The sequence below is a fragment of the Myxine glutinosa genome, chromosome 1, assembly GCF_964187855.1.
Source record: "Myxine glutinosa chromosome 1, kmMyxGlut1.1, whole genome shotgun sequence".
Classification (NCBI taxonomy): domain Eukaryota; kingdom Metazoa; phylum Chordata; class Myxini; order Myxiniformes; family Myxinidae; genus Myxine; species Myxine glutinosa.
The window spans coordinates 445749320-445768061 of NC_136261.1; the positions used below are offsets into that span (position 1 = coordinate 445749320).

At 48.2% G+C, this 18742-nt stretch overlaps 2 protein-coding genes across 2 annotated transcripts in view; one reads left to right on the top strand and one right to left on the bottom strand.

Moving 5' to 3' along the window:
- The window catches only part of LOC144889669 (E3 ubiquitin/ISG15 ligase TRIM25-like), a 227709-nt gene extending 223278 nt beyond the window's left edge, over positions 1-4431 (top strand). The window contains exon 10 of the mRNA XM_078770792.1: positions 3762-4431. Coding sequence (XP_078626918.1) covers positions 3762-4288 — 527 coding nt within the window. The 3' untranslated portion in view covers positions 4289-4431. The remainder of the gene's footprint in view (positions 1-3761) is intronic.
- LOC137418556 (E3 ubiquitin/ISG15 ligase TRIM25-like) overlaps positions 1-18742 on the bottom strand; it is a 1139870-nt gene that overhangs the window by 167176 nt on the left and 953952 nt on the right. The gene's annotated exons all lie outside the window — the stretch shown is intronic.

Here is an 18742-nt window from a genome sequence, read left to right on the forward strand (position 1 = left end):
CCCCCCCAAAATAATTTATGCAGTACATCCCTTCCCCTCTCCCCTCCTCTTTCCTCTTCCCCTCCCCTCTTCCTCTTCCCCTTTCTCCTCCCTCCCCTTCCCCCTGCCCTCCTCCTCCCACTCCTTCCCTCCATTCTCTTCCTCCTCCCTCTCCCCTTCCTCCTCTCCCCTTCCTCCTCTTCCCTCCTCCTTCCCCTTCTAGCAAAAAGAGACATGATGACTAATTGGTCCATCAGTGAAGCGACAGGTCGACTCTTCCAGTATAAAAATAACGTCCATCGACCTCGTGTTGGATTTCCATCATGTTGGTTCGAGCTTTGCATTTCATACTCAACGAGAAACTTCTTATTCAAACTCGGAAAACATCACAGAGAAACGATCTGCTTCTGATAAATCTTCTTCTTCAAACTCGGAAAACATGACAGAGAAACTCAGCCATGATCATTCTTCTTCTTCTGGAGAAAGGGCGTAAACAAATCACAGGCACTTCCCCTTCCTCTTCTTCTTCATCTTATTCTTCCAAGCAGAATGGAGAAACTCAGCTGTCAGTAGATTGCTAAACATCTATCTTATATCTATATTATAAAAGGAGTCATGTATGTCTGTCTGTCTGTTTGTGTCTCTGTGTCTCTGTCTGTGTGTCTGTTTGACATGTTATAACTTGAGAATGGATTAATGGATTTCAATGAATCAAACTACGGTGGATTCGGGTACCTCCTGGGAATGTTTGTGATACAAAAAAAAATAATAATAATAATATTTTTTTGTGTGGGTCCATGGACACGCGTGTCGAAACTGCAAATGCCAACACGTGACATTGGGTACACCTGCACGGAGAGCAGGATCTTCCAGGAAACCATTTTTTGTTCCCCCATAGATTAACCATCTCAGCAAAGATTGGTATTTCCGTCAGCGAAGCGATGGATCTTATATTCTCGTCAACATAAAACATCGGGGTGCTCACCTGGTCAAATAAACAGTATAATACACCGACTACAGGTATTTTAACCCAATTTCAATGGTTGCTCGAAGACAGGTTAGTATGTAGAATAATACTAACATCATAAGACTATAAAACAAACAAACAAAAAAATACATATTTTGGGGGCAAACCCATCCCACCCCGGGGCAACCCCTCCCACCCCGGGGCAACCCCTCCCACCCCGGGGCAACCTCTCCCACCCCGAGGCAACCCCTGCCACCCCGGGGCAACCCCTCCCACCCCGAGGCAACCCCTCCCACCCCGGGGCAACTCATCCCACCCCGAGGCAACCCCTCCCACCCCGGGGCAATACCCCCCACACCGGGGCAACACCTCCCACCCCGGGGCAACACCTCCCACCGCGGGGAAACCCCTCCCACCCTGGGGCAACCCCTCCCACCCCGGGGCAACACATCCCACCCCAGGGCAACCCCTCCCACCCTGGGGCAATACCCCCCACCCCGGGGCAACCCCTCCCACCCCGGGGCAACACCTCCCATCCCGGGGCAACACCTCCCACCCCGGGGCAACACCTCCCACCCCGGGGCAACCCCTCCCACCCCGGGGCAATACCCCCCACCCCGGGGCAACACCTCCCACCCCGGGGCAACACCTCCCACCGCGGGGAAACCCCTCCCACCCTGGGGCAACCCCTCCCACCCCGGGGCAACACATCCCACCCCGGGGCAACCCCTCCCACCCCGGGGCAACACCTCCCATCCCGGGACAACACCTCCCACCCCGGGGCAACACCTCCCACCGTGGGGAAACCCCTCCCACCCTGGGGCAACCCCTCCCACCCCGGGGCAACACATCCCACCCCGGGGCAACACCTCCCACCCCGGGGCAACACCTCCCACCCCGGGGTAACCCCTCCCACCCCGGGGCAACACCTCCCACCCCGGGGCAACCCCTCCCACCCCGAGGCAACCCCTCCCACCCCGGGGCAACTCCTCCCACCCCGCGGCAACCCTTCCCACCCCGGGGCAACCCCTCCCACCCCGGGGCAACACCTCCCACCGCGGGGAAACCCCTCCCACCCCGGGGCAACCCCTCCCACCCCGGGGCAACACCTCCCACCCTGGGTAACCCCTCCCACCCCGGGGCAACACCTCCCACCCCGGGGCAACACCTCACACCCCCCACCCCGTAGATCCCCAAAGGAGCAGATATTTTTTATTGCCCTGAATAAACTCAGGTACATCATGGGGGATGAAGGTTGTGGTGAAGTTTCATCGAAATCGTTTGTGTAGTTTGAGAAAAAGCAAATTCCTATTTTGGGGGTTAAACCTGGATCCACTTGACCCCCGGTAAACCCCTTAGACGGCGAGTTTTTTTAGTGCCTTGAACAAACTTTAGTCACAACAAATATCATTTGTGCCAAATTTGGTCATAATCCCATCAGCGGTTTCGGAGAAGAAGTTTCAAGTGTTTACAGACGGACGGACGACGCGTCATCGCATAAGCTCACCTGAACTTCGTTCCAGGTGAGATAAATACACGTGTAAAACAATCAACGTCGAGTGCTAAAACCACTTGGTTTCCATGGTGATACGGTGGCCCGCTTCATGGAGACATCTCCGGAATGGGAAAGCAAATGGAGGATGAAAGTAACAGGACAAGCACGATGTCTGAGAGGAATCCACACTCGCTCTGAGGTGTCTAACCTGGGTTTGAATCCCGACCGAGCTATAAACTGTCATCCCGGTGTTTCACAGGTGCAGAGTGACTCATCAATGTGTGTGTCGACCTGTTAAACAGTGTCACACCTGCAAGATTTTCATTTCCCCTCCCCTCCTGCCTCTTCAACCTCTGACCCCTCTCCGCTCAACCTCTGACCCCTCTCCCCTCAACCTCTGCCGCCTCTCAACCTCTGTCCCCTCCTCATCCTCTCGCCTCACTCACAGATCTCCCTCACAGATCTCCTCCCTCACAGATCTCCTCCCTCACAGATCTCCTCCCTCGTCTTCTCCCCTCCCGATCCACTCCCCTCGAAGTTTTTCTCGGTGAAATAAATAAATAAATAATGTAAGTTGTTCATTGCGAAATAAATAAAGTTGTTAAATCGAAAAGTGAATAAACAAATAAAGTTGTTAAATCGTGAAGTGAATAAACAAATAAAGTTGTTAAATCGTGAAGTGAATAAACAAATAAAGTTGTTAAATCGTGAAGTGAATAAACAAATAAAGTTGTTAAATCGTGAAGTGAATAAACAAATAAAGTTGTTAAATCGTGAAGTGAATAAACAAATAAAGTTGTTAAATCGTGAAGTGAATAAACAAATAAAGTTGTTAAATCGTGAAGTGAATAAACAAATAAAGTTGTTAAATCGTGAAGTGAATAAACAAATAAAGTTGTTAAATCGTGAAGTGAATAAACAAATAAAGTTGTTAAATCGTGAAGTGAATAAACAAATAAAGTTGTTAAATCGTGAAGTGAATAAACAAATAAAGTTGTTAAATCGTGAAGTGAATAAACAAATAAAGTTGTTAAATCGTGAAGTGAATAAACAAATAAAGTTGTTAAATCGTGAAGTGAATAAACAAATAAAGTTGTTAAATCGTGAAGTGAATAAACAAATAAAGTTGTTAAATCGTGAAGTGAATAAACAAATAAAGTTGTTAAATCGAAAAGTGAATAAACAAATAAAGTTGTTAAATCGTGAAGTGAATAAACAAAACAATTGTTGTAATAAAAGATTTTTTGTGATAGAGATTAATGTGTTTGCGTTTTTGTCCGTTTGTCTAACAATGTCCGTGACCCTGTGTCGTGTCCGCAGATGGACGGAGCCCGAGTCTGGACCCAAACTCTGCACATCGACATATCAAGATCTCCGGGGATCTCAGGACGGCGACTGGAACCAGGACCGAGAATCAGTACCCGGAACATCGTGATCGGTTTGATGTTCATCCACAAGTTGTTTCCTGTGATTGTTTCTCCTCAGGTCGTCATTACTGGGAGGTCGATGTGAGGTCGAGTCGTTTGTGCAGAATCGGAATCTGTTTAAACTCCATGGGGAGAAAAGGGGGAAACAGCTTGTTGGGAGAGAATCCCGAGTCTTGGTGTTTACGGAAATGTAATAACGAATTCTCCGCACATCACAACAATCAATGTACCTCCCTGTCCGTCCCGGGGGATCATGAACGGTTTGGGTTCTTCTTGGATTGCGAAGCGGGAGAGTTGACGTGTTTCGGGGACTCGCGGGTCCTGCACGTGTTCAGGGGGAACTTCATGGTCCCCGTTAAACCCGCTATTTGGGTTGGGGGTGATGGTCGTTCCGTTCATTTTGTACATTTAGTGAAATAAACTTTCATCACGAACTGATCCGGTTATTTTGGGTCAAATCAATCAAATCATTTACCTGTTCATGACGATGTGATTTACCTGTTCATGACGATGTGATTACTCATTAATGTTTATATTATAATAAAGTTTATATAATTTAATAAGTTCGTTGTTTATCTTATTTAATGTGAAATGAACTTTAACCCGAACTCTTCATTCTCCTCACGATACAATACGGATTCTTCTTCTTCAAACGTGTGATTGAATGGAATGTTTGACTGAAGAAAGTCCCTCCAGTAGTCCTGCGGCATAGCAGACCAATTGTTCAAATTGTTCTAAAAGCACCAAAATTGGCACACATGTAGATTAATATATTCTAAACATTTTTGGATATGGAGGCATTCAAGATTCTCCCCGTAGCACATTTGGCGGCCATTTTTGAATTTGGCGGCTAATCTTGAATGCCTCCATATCCAAAAATGTTTAGAATATATTAATCTACATGTGTGCCAATTTTGGTGCTTTTAGAACAATTTGAACAATTGGTTTCGTATTTTTTACTATGCCGCTGGGCTACAGGTAGATGAAACCCTTTGTTTTTACCTGGAATGGAACACCGGCGTTTATCGTGAAGGTGAGAGTGGGTTTGGATTGGATCACAGGTAGAATGTGGAACCCTGGATGGAATTAACAGAACGTTCATCATGTATCGCGAATCACACCGTTGGAAAAATGGCCAGGTGACCTTTTGGGTGTTACTGTCTCGTTTGGTCCGATGAAGGGTTCACACCTGAAACGTCAGGTTCTCATTGTTTCCCACAGAGGTTTTAATCTTAATCTTCGTGGAAATCTCTTCCATCCAATCAAAACACAGAGATAAAATAATTTAATAACCAGTGCAGTGACGTCACTAAGTTAATTTAGCGTCATCAGGTCAATGCAAATTCCAGAGAAGGCGTCGCATCAAGTACTGTGATAAACAATTCATATTCACCTGGTGGGAGGTAAACCGTGATCATACAGGTGCTGCCCTCAGGGCGACATTGCACTCCGGGAGGGGCAGGTTGGGGTTCACCCTCCAATTTCCCCAATTGGGGGAAACTCGACCCGGCAATTTTTGGTTGTGGGGACTTCGATCTCGCTGTACCTGGATATTTAAACAAAGAACAGGTAAACACCTTCATGTTAAACATTCACTAATTCACTTCTTCTTAATTTTACACGTCGACGCCATTGAATGTTGATATTACAACCTGTATGACGAATCTTCCCAGGTATTACGTTTGTATCGTGAGTGAAAAACCTGCGATAAAACATGTATGAAAAGTGTTTTATGACGTCACAATATCAAAACAATGCGCAGTGGTATTGTAAACAAGGGTGTTTCACAGGTAGGATGATCCATCAATGCGTGGTAGGGGGCTCACCCCTGGGTTTCACAGGTAGGATGATCCACCAATGCGTGGTATGGGGCTCATCATGGTGTTTCACAGGTAGGATGTTCCATTGATCCATCAATGCACGGTATGGGGCTCATCATGGTGTTTCACAGGTAGGATGATCCATCAATGCGTGGTATGGGGCTCATCCCGGTGTTTCACAGGTAGGATGATCCATGAATGCGCGATATGGGGCTCATCCCAGTGTTTCTCAGGTTGGATGATCCATCAATGCATGGTATGGGGCTTATCATGGTGTTTCACAGGTAAGATGATCCATCAATGCACGGTATGGGGCTCATCCCGGTGTTTTACAGGTAGGATGATCCAGCACTGCGCGGTCGGGGCTCATCCCGGTGTTTCACAGGTAGGATGATCCAGCACTGCGTGGTCGGGGCTCATCCCGGTGTTTCACAGGTAGGATGATCCATCGATGCATGGTAGGGGGCTCATCCCGGTGTTTCACAGGTAGGATGGTCCATCAATGCGCGGTAGGGGCTCATCCCGGTGTTTCACAGGTAGGATGATCCATCAATGCATGGTAGGGGGCTCATCCCGGTGTTTTACAGGTAGGATGGTCCATCAATGCGCGGTAGGGGCTCATCCCGGTGTTTCACAGGTAGGATGATCCATCAATGCGTGTTATGGGGCTCATCCCGGTGTTTCACAGGTAGGACGATCCATCAATATTCAATTCGCGCTATGGGGCTCATCCCGGTGTTTCACAGGTAGGATGATCCATCAATGCGCGGTCGGGGTTCATCACGGTGTTTCACAGGTAGCATGATCCATTGGTCCATCAATGCGCGGTATGGGGATCATCATGGTGTTTCACAGGTAGGATGATCTATCAATGCACGGTAGGGGCTCAACACCGTGTTTCACAGGTAGGATGATCCATGAATGCGCGATATGGGGCTCATCCCGGTTTTTCACAGGTAGGATGATCCATCAATGCGTGGTATGGGGCTCATCATGGTGTTTCACAGGTAAGATGATCCATCAATGCGCGATATGGGGCTCATCCCGGTGTTTCACAGGTAGTATGATCCATCAATGCGCGGTCGGGGCTCATCACGGTGTTTCACAGGTAGGATGATCCATCAAGGCGAGTAGCGTCCCTGTGATGAACATTAAACGGTAATCCCGTCTAACGATATTAGTTGTTGATCGTTAAAGATCCCACGGTATCCTTCGTGAATAGTAGGTGAGCTATCGCCGGCATCCTGAACAAATTACAGAACAAATCCACTGTAACCTACACAGGTCATTGGTCATCAACGTCACAGGTCACTGCACTCAGTCAATGACGCAACCCCGACACCTTGTGTCACATTCAAAAGAAGAAGAAGAAGAATCCATGATTAAACACCATACCTGGTTCTGTTCTGAAGCCTCGTCAGTCCAAACACCATTGAACATTTCGCTAGTTTCACTCACAGTGAAATTTACCTGTTGGAATGATGTACCTGTATCTGGTGATAGATGCTTCTTCATCACCATCAGGTATTATGGATACCTGGCACGTGTTTACTGTGTCCAGTAGATATCAGGTATGGCAGCAAGTTTATTCCTCAAGGTGTTGTTCCCACCTGCCAGCTCTTTCACCTTCCACACACCTTTTTAGAACGGGGACCATGTTGATGTACACAAGACACATTGGTATCTCTTGGTTCTTGTACAACTTTCCGGCCGCACAAGGAACGACTTTGCTGTCGATCTCTCCAGGTTGGACCACTCACCTTAGTCTGGAAGAGCTGAATTCCTGCCCATGGAGCTCTCCAGGTGTCTTGGTTCATGGTCCTGATGTAAAAGCTTTCAACACCTCATCATCGTTACCTGAATGTTGGTAGATGTTGTGGGCGGTGCTACGCGTTGTTGTACCTTCCCGTGTGTTCACGGAAGTCCAGGTTACCAATGGCACTTTGAGTGAATTTTCCAACTTTAAGGTTTGTGGGAATTAAGCCTGGTGTTGGCTTAGCGGTTAGGGAGCCGGCTTGGGATCCTAGGATCCTGGGTTCGAATCCCGGTCGATCGCTGAATTAATACCAGGGGGGTTGACTCAGCCTGTTCATCCTTCCGAGGTCGTGCAAATTGAGTACCATGCTTGCTGGGATGAATGATCACGGTGTGTACACTGGTTTGCAACAGGTACACCGTATCCCTGCGCATCGTAAGAGCGTGACTAATGGTTGGTGTCAGGAAGGGCATCCGGCCATAAAAACTGCCTCAAACAGGGAACCATGAGGTCATGGGGCCCGCAAGGCTAATGATCATTGATCAAGCTTATGACCAACGCTAAATGGCCTCAAAACGATCATTCATATTCGTTCATTCGAGGTTTGTGGGAACCAAGAGCTCACCTTGTTCCTGGTCCCCTGGTCCTCCTCAAGAGCTCACCTTGTTCCTGGTCCCCTGGTCCTCCTCACTAGTCCATGACATGGAAGCGATACATCTCTGGCTATTTGATACCTGATGATATTGATAAAACGGTTCAACATTTTAACTTCTTCTTTACTCCTGGTTTGTTTTAATGTGTGAAATGCTAGTGGGATACCTGCTGCAGGTGCACAAATATCTCCATCCATATTGAGCCCTTCTTCCCGATTTCTGTCATTTCGGTTCCACTTTAAGTCTGACTCATTCATCTCTGGAGTTGCATCATTCACCATCCAGGTCACGTGATTGTGGAATGACACAGGTACACATTCAGGTGCAGAATCAAAGCGATGAATAAACAGCGATGGATCACCTTCTGGATTCTTCTTCTCGGTTTCTCAGAGGTGTCCTTCACATCATTCCGGAATGATTTAGCAGAATGGTGGAAGATAACGTTCTTTTCAGGATGAGCACCTGTGGTGTGGATTCGTCACCACACTCCTCTGCACTTTTCTTTAGGCAGGTAACCTTTGATAGAAGATAACCTGTTGACATATCTGATGAACAAATTATAGAAGATTTACCTTTTTGTGGTTCTATCATGACCTTTGATCTGCGGTCTGCGTCGTATTCTTCATTCCTTTTAGTGAATGGAGCACCTGTATAAAGTGTTATTCACTATACCAGGTACGGACAACAAGCACCTGTATTTGTGGTGAAGTGAACTCACAAAGATAATTCTGTTCGGATCTTCATATAAGTTATCATCTTTGTAAGAGGTGAACTACTGCAGAGTATCATCATGTACTGGATCACAGGTGTTTCATCTGCAGGTGAGACTGTCATATTTGGACACAAACAGGACTTTGGAACCTGAACTCATTATCAATGACGTCAGCACAATTGTTACCATTTACCTGGATACGGTGTACCATATCATCATCACTGAGTACCTTTTCTTGCTCCCATATCACATTTTGTCGATTAATTATCCTTCGTACTCACAGGTCGTCGTTGATGCTCACCTGTGTGATCTCGCTCCTTCACACAAACGAAGCACTTATTTCTCTGGTCTATGGATTTAGTACCGGATGACCCAAGGTGGATTTACACCTGATGATCCCAGAGTTCGTTGCTGCATTTTTGTCACATGTGTTGGACACACGTGATGATTTCACTTTTTCATAATTTCCACATGTGACATGACATGCAGGTACCTTCTCAACAAATTGCTCTTCTTCTTCGTTCCATTCTTCTCACAAAATTCTGCATCATCAGTTCTGTTCTCCACTGCACAGGAGAGTGCTGGGATCCCTTTAAGGGTAACTTTTTGTAACGTCTCAGGGGTAACCTCTGACATGTGATGTAACGTTTCCTCGTTCGTACATCATCCATGATGTCACGTCCTCAATAGGTTACCTGAAAATATATGAAATGGACAAACATTAGACATTCATCCCAGTGATTCATTAAACTTGTATTAGAATGATACCTTACTGTTCGACAAGATAACAAACTGATCGACAAGATAACAAACTGTTCGACAAGATAACAAACTGATCGACAAGATAACAAACTGTTCGACAAGATAACAAACTGTTCGACAAGATAACAAACTGTTCGACAAAATAACAAACTGTTCGACAAGATAACAAACTGTCCGACAAGATAACAAACTGTTCGACAAGATAACAAACTGTTCGACAAGATAACAAACTGTTCGACAACATAACGAGCTGTTCGACAAGATAACAAACTGTTCGCCAAGATACCAAACTGTTCGACAAGATAACGAGCTGTTCGACAAGATAACAAACTGTTCGACAAGATAACAAACTGTTCGACAAGATAACAAACTGTTCGCTTAAATAAATTAAAATAGTAAATTAAACAAAACTGTCCGATTCACAACAAACTTACCGGAGGAGAATTTTCTGTTCACGTCAGGATGTACACCTGATGGTATTTTCATGTCACCTGTGCGAACGAATCGCATACAAAAGATTATTGTGATGACGTAACAATCGAGAGATAAAATAACGATTCAACAACAATCATGGTGACGTCACAAAGTTAAAGGTCTCGACATCACGCATGGACGGAATCCTGAGAAGGTGTCGCATCATGTCCTGTGATGAACAAATCATACTTACCTGGTACCTATCGGGAGACAAAACCGTGAACAAACAGGTGGTGCCCTCAAGGCGAGATCGATCAATGATACTCCAGGTGGGTTACCTGCTCTTCGTGAAGGAAACCGTGGGATATTTAACGTTCACCAATTAATGCCAGCACAGAGGACGTCCGGCTTTACGACCATCCGTGGAACGAAGATGAACACATTAATGAATGACCTGCCTGCGAAACACCTGCATGGCAGTTTATACCTGGGTCTGGATTCGAACCCAGCTGTCCAGGTTTGAACCTGAAACACATTTTGAAGATCGTCCTCAGAAGTAATACTTCGGAATTAAAAAAACTCATTGGGATATAATGAACATAATGTATAAGGGAAGCAAATATGGAGGCATGTTCAGACGCCAAGGCTTGTATCGATATGACGATGGACTAACAATATAAATGATAAACGATAAATTAGATTAGGATACCGAATGGTAAAAAATGAAGGGAAAATCGTGAAAAATACAATGATTAACAATAACAAGAATAAATAAATAAAAAAGAATGAAATAACAATAACACAAGACTTGCAAAATTGAATAATAAATGAACGAGTAGAAAGGAAACAAATAATAATACAAGATCAAAGTTTGTTTGAAGGAAGAGTGAAACCGATTCACAGACGGCTGGGGCCTTCACTGCTCCATCAATTATATTCCAAACACGTGGCACAAAATAACGCGGAGTATTCATGGAGTAAGATGTGCGGGGGAAAGGTGGGAATAAGTTATGTTGTGATCTCTCGTGAAATGGGAGTGGATATCACGTGGATATCATGGACAACTGTAAAGTAAGATGAAAAAAATTGTGGAAGAAGTTTGTTAATTTGTTTATACATGAATATCCCTGTATGTAATTTATGAATGTGACAAAGTGTGAATGTGTTGAGTTTGGTCATAAGAGGTGCAGTTTGGTCACGTGGGTGAGAGAAGGTGCAGATCCTCATAGCGCGATTTTGAATAACTGAGAGTGAGTGCAGCTGATTGTAACTGGAGCGTTCCCAGACAATGTTACAATATTTCAGGTGAGGGAGGATTCAGGTATTATCGAGGGACAATAAAATATAAGGATGAAGGAAGGTTCGAAGTTTACACAGAAAGTTCGTGTTTCGAGAAATAATCTGAGCAATCGATAAAATATGATTCGACCAGCAAAGTTTGTCATCCAGGAGAACACCGGGAAATTTCGTCGAATGAACAAAAGTAATGGGTTCATTGTCCATATAGAAAGAGGAAATAGTATCAGACAGAGGTTTGGTGGATTTCCTAAAAACATACACTTGGTTTTATTGGGATTTATAGAGAGTTTCTTTGATTTAAACCAGAAAGAAACCTTAATGAATTCATTACTGAGAATTCGATCAAAGAGTCATGAGAAGGATTGCAATGGATGATCGTTGTATCATCAGCAAAAAAGGAAAAACGATAATGAAGAAGAACAAGTATGTACGTCATGAACATATAAAAAGAAACTAGAACGGCACTCAGTAGAGAGCATACCTCCGCCAGGTGAACAGTTTACGTTTTGTATCCCAGAGTAGACCAGAAAATCACAATACGGAATTTACCTTTCATCAAAATCATCCGTTCACACCTTTTTGAGATATCCTGCTTTGTATCGTTATTGTCCCAATCTCCCAATGGTGAAGAATCACTTTAAAAATTCTACTAGCCGGATCCGGATCTGGATCTTCACCAAAATCGAATCATTCCGTCCGCGTCACATACGCTACATCTCTGCCAAATTTTGTCCGAATCCGTCCACAACCTTTTGAGTTATCTTGTTCAGAAACGGACAGACGAACAGACAGACAGGTGTGAAAACATAACCTCCATCAACCTTTGGTGGCGAAGGTAAAGAAGAGGCCCAAGTATAGATCCTTGAGGAACTCCGTGGCTGATATGTCTCAATGACGAATTAGAGATTTTTACACCTGTAAATTGTTGCTCTATTACAATAAGATTGTCTTTAAAGCATTCAAGACACAACCTGTAACACCATAAAAATCATGTTTGGAAAGAAGGATATTGTGGTCAATCGCATCAAAGGCTTTGGACAAATCAATGAAAACACCAGGGACGTACAATCTGTCCGAGAGGGAATTAGAGATGGAATCTGTCATATGAATAAAAGCCGTATCTGTGGAGTGTTTACTACGAAAACCAAACTGGAGATCAAAAATAATATTAGATTTCGAGAGAAATTTGCTTACACAGTTATAAACAAGTCTCTCCAAAATTTAGAAAAACACGAAAGAACAGATATGGATCTGTAATTGTGAACAACGTGACGATTGTTACTTTTGAAAACAGGAATAACTTTGGCGACCTTCAGATTCAAAGGAACAGAACCATAGACTGGACGGATTTCTGAGAAATGTGAATGTTTGGTGCATTTTTGGGTAAAAGTTTGGAATCTCACTTTTTAACATAATTAGGGTATTCTCCGAGCAAAAATAAACAACACGGAGGATTACAACAAATACAGTTATGGATTATATGTCCGATGGATTATTTGCAATAAATAATACATAAATACAGTGCAAGAAATGAGAGTTTCCCTGGGAAGGATTAGAGGTGAGAACAGCAATTTGTACAAACATCGCATGTTGAATAGAGAGCATTGTAACATCAGCATGTCCCTCCCCCTCCCCCTCTGCCCAACACGCGATCTCCAGCATCCTCTCCCCCTCCCCCGCCCAAAGAGGAGATTAAGGCGATCTCTTGCATCCCTCCTCCACCATGTTTTTAAAATAAATATATAGAACGAAATGACCCTTTATAGAACGAAATGAATTCTCAAAGGCCTGTAACTTCAAATCCATTAAGATATATATTTTTTAAATCGCGGCATGGTCAGTCATACACCGCCCGAAATAACAGACGGGAAAATGCCAAGATATATTAAAAATTCGTCCATTTGATGACAATCGTCACGATTAAATATTTAATTTATACGTCGTCACAATAATGTGGAGAGAGGAGCATAGCTTCGTTCACATGTCGCCACATACGGGAAATTGCAGAGATATATATTTTTTAAATCGCGATATGGTCAGTCATACACCGCCTGAAATAACAGATGGGAAAATGCCGAGATATATTAAAAATTCGTCGCCACACACGGGAAATTGCCGAGATATATTTTCACTTTATACAAAAATAACATCAAGTAATCGAATCAATAGGAATGTCCTGTGCCTATAACATCGACGTTATAGGCACAGCTGCATCTAGGCATTGTGTAACATCGACGCGGCTTTTGTTTTAATTAAAACTTTTTGTACTTGTTGGTTAATAAAAACATGGAGTTCTTGTGCTGAAGGTAATTTCACTTGAAGGTAAAATCATCTCTCCAGGACAATTAAACATTCATATTAATTGATACAGGTATTCGGTTTTGTTTACGTGTTTCGCAATTACTCGCAATTTGTTTTAGAACACAAATTATTCCCACACCGTGAACACCTGGACGGCAGTTTATACCTGGGTCTGGATTCGAACCCGGACATGTTCAAGATCGTCGGTAAAGAAGGATAATTTTAGCCATGAGGGTAAATGTCCAAGTGAAGTAAATGACATTCCCATTGCTCTCCCTCACACAAATCCCCTTTTCTTACCGGTACAGGTGCTTCCAGGTGTTCAAATCGAACGGTTAGTTTTTGTTTTTTTTGGATACAAGATCGAGGCTCGTGAAAGAGCTAACATTAATCACACAAAAAGTCAAACCGACACACAAAACACAAAATAAAGGGAGCGGTAGACAAGATGGGGAGAGAGGGGGAAGGACACAAAAACAACATTTGAGAGCAAGGACATCGAGAGGTCTATGGGAGGGAGAGGGCTTGGGGGGAGGTGAGAGAGGTATAAAACATATGGACACTGCATGGACTTCCAGGAAAGAAGTTGGAATTAAAAAAAATAGCATCTTGGGTGAAAATTAGTGGGGGTAGAAAAGATCAAGGTTTTGGATGGGGAAAGATAAGAGATGGTGGTGAACAGCTGTTTTAATTGTGGTGAACAGCAGCTGATGGTGGTGAACAGTTCACCAACTGTTCTTCATAAACGAGAGAATACTGTATCAAGGTCCAGGTAAATTGTAATGAGCTAAACATTGCACCGACAACCCCCAAGACATTCCACCTGGGAGACAAGATCACGTGTACCGATTGTTATCGAGTCGTGAAACGAACTGTTGAAACACCTGTCTGTGACGTTACAGCACATTATGACGACACAATCCACCGGCAACCCCCAAGACATTCCTCCTGGGAGACAAGATCAGGTGCACCGATTGTTATCGAGTTCGTTCGATCGAACGTGATGGAATTGTACAAGGACAGGGAATCGGGACTCCAGGTTACACTTCAGCCATTGTCCAGTGTACACGTTTAAACCAGGTATCCAACAAAGGACTTTGAACCTGTTTCACTTCGCTCGAGGAATCGACTCAGAAATGATGGGACACGCGTTATAAACCGGGTTACCTGGTGTGGAATGGGTTTTCAATCACACCTGAATACTCCATGTCGTCATGACGTTTTATCACGTGGGTTTTTGTACGATGACGTAATACGTCGGTGGAACTATTCTGGTGTCACGTATTCCCGATAATCTATCAAAAGCTCGTCGTCCCTTTACCTTATTTACAGGAGTGCCTCGTGGGTTTCAGCAGGAATGTGTAATTTATTCAGGATGCCGGCAATAGCTTGCCTTCTCTTCGCGAAGCAGACCGTGGATTCTTTAACGTTCACCAACTAATGCTAGCACACAGGACGTCCGGCTTCACGTCCATCCCGAAGGACGAAGATGAACACATTGATGAATCACCTGCCTGCGAAACACCTGTACGGCAGTTTATACCTGGGTCGGGATTCGAACCCAGCTGTCCAGGTTTGAACCTGAAACACATTTTGAAAATCGTTCTCCAGAATGAGTTCAGTTCAGGTTCAAATTGAACTTTCTGAACTTGAACATCGATCGGAGAAATCCATGGATCGTGATTCGGGAATGATGTTTGTTTTGATAAATGATAACGAGATGAGAATGAGTTTGCTTATTAAACGGGATAATCAGAGATAACGGGTTCAAAATAAACGTTGTCATTGAAGGAACTGCGGTCCAACGCGAGTCGAAAGAATTGACGCGACCAAAGACGGAATTCGTCCGAGTTGCTTTATTGAAACAAAACAGCTCAGGTATTCTGACAAGCCCGTTTTTCGGGCAACAATATATATACACATTTATGTCGGGAAGTTTGCCCGGCAAAAGCTATACCGGGCATGCCCGGGTATCAAGGGCGAGCCTTGGAAAGGCGAGTCTGGACCTGCCCGGGCGTGTTTGGCTGCGGCCTGGCAAGTCGAGGCTGGGCGTTCCCGGGCGCTCTGGGCGAGCACTGGAAAGACGATAGCGGGCATGCCCGGACGCTCTGGGCGAGCCCTGGAAAGGCGATAGCGGGCATGCCCGGACGCTCTGGGCGTGCCCTGGAAAGGCGATAGCGGGCATGCCCGGACGCTCTGGGCGAGCCCTGGAAAGGCGATAGCGGGCATGCCCGGACGCTCTGGGCGAGCCCTGGAAAGGCGAGAGCGGGCATGCCCGGGAAAGACGAGACCGGGCGTGCCCGGGAGGTTCGGGCGTGCCCGGGAACAGTGAGTCCGGGCATGCCCGGGAGAGGCGCGTCTGGCCATGTTCTGGCCGGTGCAAGGCGATTATGTACATCCAGCAGTAACCGCTACACACGCCCCTCCAGAATCGACCTGCACCGGCAGGGTCAATTTAAGGGGGGTCCGGATGACCCGGCCGAAGCGACCCCTGGAGGGTCGTGGGGAGGGGTCTGACGTGGTGGTGGGTGGTCGAGCGGGGGGAACTGTGGACGGGGGGCGGCCTCGCCGCGGAGGAAGGGCCAACCGTGGTGGTCGGTCGACGTCCATGTGCGCCGGTTTGAGGCGGTCCACAGAAATCCGGTCCGGCCGGCCGCCGAAGTCGACGATGAAAGACTTGTCGCCCCGTCGTAGGACCCGGAAGGGCCCGTCGTACGGCGGCCGGAGTGGCCCCCGGTGCGCGTCATGACGCACAAAGACGTACTCCGCTGTGCGAAGCGCCGGGGGGACGTAGGAGTGGGGGCCACCGTGGCGGGACGTCGCCACGGGGGCAAATCGTCGGGCGGCCTCCTGGAGGTCCGAGCGCTGGCGAGCGGCGAACCAGGGACTGGTAGCGTCAGGCACGAATTCGCCCGGGACGCGGAGTGGCTGGCCGTAGACGAGTTCGGCGGCGGACGCCTGGAGGTCTTCCTTGGGGGCCGTGCGAAGGCCCAAAAGGACCCACGGCAGCCGGTCGGCCCAACCGTCGTCCTGAAGGCTGGCCATGAGTGCGGCCTTCATGGAGCGGTGAAACCGCTCGCACAACCCATTGGCTTGGGGGTGGTAGGCCGTGGTGCGGTGCAGCGTGACCCCCAACGAACGGGCGACCGCGCCCCAAAGCTCAGACGTGAACTGTGGGCCGCGGTCGGACGAGATGTCCGCTGGTGCGCCGAAGCACGCGACCCAGGTGGCGATGAACGCCTGCGCCACGTCGGCGGTGGTGGTGGAGGTGAGGGGCAAGGCCTCCGGCCACCTGGTGGTCCTGTCCACCATGGTGAGCAGGTGGGTGAACCCCCGCGAGGGGGGCAGGGGACCCACCAGGTCCACGTGGACGTGGTCGAAACGCCGTTCAGGCACGGCGAAAGGTGCCAGCGGGGCCTGGGTGTGGCGGTGGACCTTGGCTCGCTGGCAGGCCGTGCAGGCGTTGGCCCAGTCGCGGATGTTTCGTCGAAGGCCGTGCCAGACGAAACGCGCCGACACCAGCTTCTGAGAAGCTTTCCGGCCCGGGTGAGAAAGGCCGTGGATGGAGGCGAAGATGCGGCGCTGCCAGGAAACGGGCACGATGGGGTGAGGCTGGCCCTGGGAGACGTCACAGAGGAGGACGGTGCCCGCGAAGGGGATGTCGGCCAGGCGGAGGCCCGTGTCCGCCACGCGGAGTGCCTGCACCGAGGCGTCGGTGGTCTGGTCGGCCGCCATGAGCGTGAAGTCCACGCCGAGGTGGACCGCGTTCGCGCTGGCCCGCGAAAGGCAGTCGGCCACGGCGTTGTCTTTGCCGGCGACGTGCTGGATGTCCGTGGTGAACTCCGACACGGCGGAGAGGTGGCGCTGCTGGCGGGCCGACCACGGCTCCGTGACCTTAGCCATTGCGTAGACCAACGGCTTGTGGTCGACGAAAGCCGTGAACGGGCGGCCCTCCAGGAGGTGTCGGAAATGGCGAACGGCCAGGAATAGCCCGAGCAGCTCGCGGTCGAACGTGCTGTAGTTTAACTCGTTCGGCCGGAGTTGCCGGCTGAAAAAAGCGAGTGGCTGCCAAACCCCGTCCACCCATTGCTCATGGACGGCGCCCACCGCGTAGTTGGAGGCGTCCGTAGTGAGGGCGATGGGCGCGTTGAGCACCGGGTGAGCCAGCAGCATTGCGTCGGCGAGGGCCCGTTTGGCACTGGCGAAGGCCGCGTCCATGGCCGCGGACCAAACAATGTCATGCTTGGCCGGCTTGCCCCGGAGGGCCTCGTAAAGGGGCCGCATGAGCTGAGCAGCGCGGGGCATGAATCGGTGATAAAAATTCACGATGCCGAGGAACTCTTGGAGGGCCTTGATGGAACTGGGACGCGGGAACGTGGTGATGGCCTCGACCTTGGTCGGCAGCGGCACGGCCCCGGTCTTAGTGATGCGGTGGCCCAAAAAGTCAACGGTCGTCGCGCCGAAGTGGCATTTGACCGGGTTGACAATTAAGCCATGCTTGCTGAGGCGACCGAACAGTGTTCGGAGGTGGAGGAGGTGCTCGGCGCGGGACGTGCTGGCGACGAGGATGTCGTCCAGATAGACGAAAAGAAACGGCAGGTCGCGCAGCACGCCGTCCATCAAGCGCTGGAATGCCTGGGCCGCGTTCTTGAGGCCAAACGGCATCCGCAAAAATTCGAACAGGCCGAACGGCGTGATGACGGCCGTCTTCGGGACGTCGGCCGCCCGGACAGGTACCTGGTGGTAGCCCCGTATCAGGTCAATTTTCGAAAAGATGACCCGTCCCGCCAAACGGGCGGAAAAGTCCTGAATATGCGGGATCGGGTACCTGTCGGGGGTGGTAGCGTCATTGAGACGGCGGTAGTCGCCACACGGGCGCCATCCACCCCCCGGCTTTGGCACGATGTGCAGTGGCGAGGCCCACGCGCTATCGGAGCGCCGCACGATGCCGAGGTGCTCCAACGCGTCGAATTCGGCCTTTGCCATGGCGAGCTTGGCTGGGTCGAGGCGGCGGGCCCTGGCGTAGACCGGCGGGCCCGTAGTGGGTATGTGGTGCTCGATCCCGTGCCGCACCGCGACGGCCGAAAACGTCGGCCGCGTGAGGGCCGGGAATTCCACGAGCAGGCGAGCGAACTCGTTCATTGCCGGGAGGGCGCA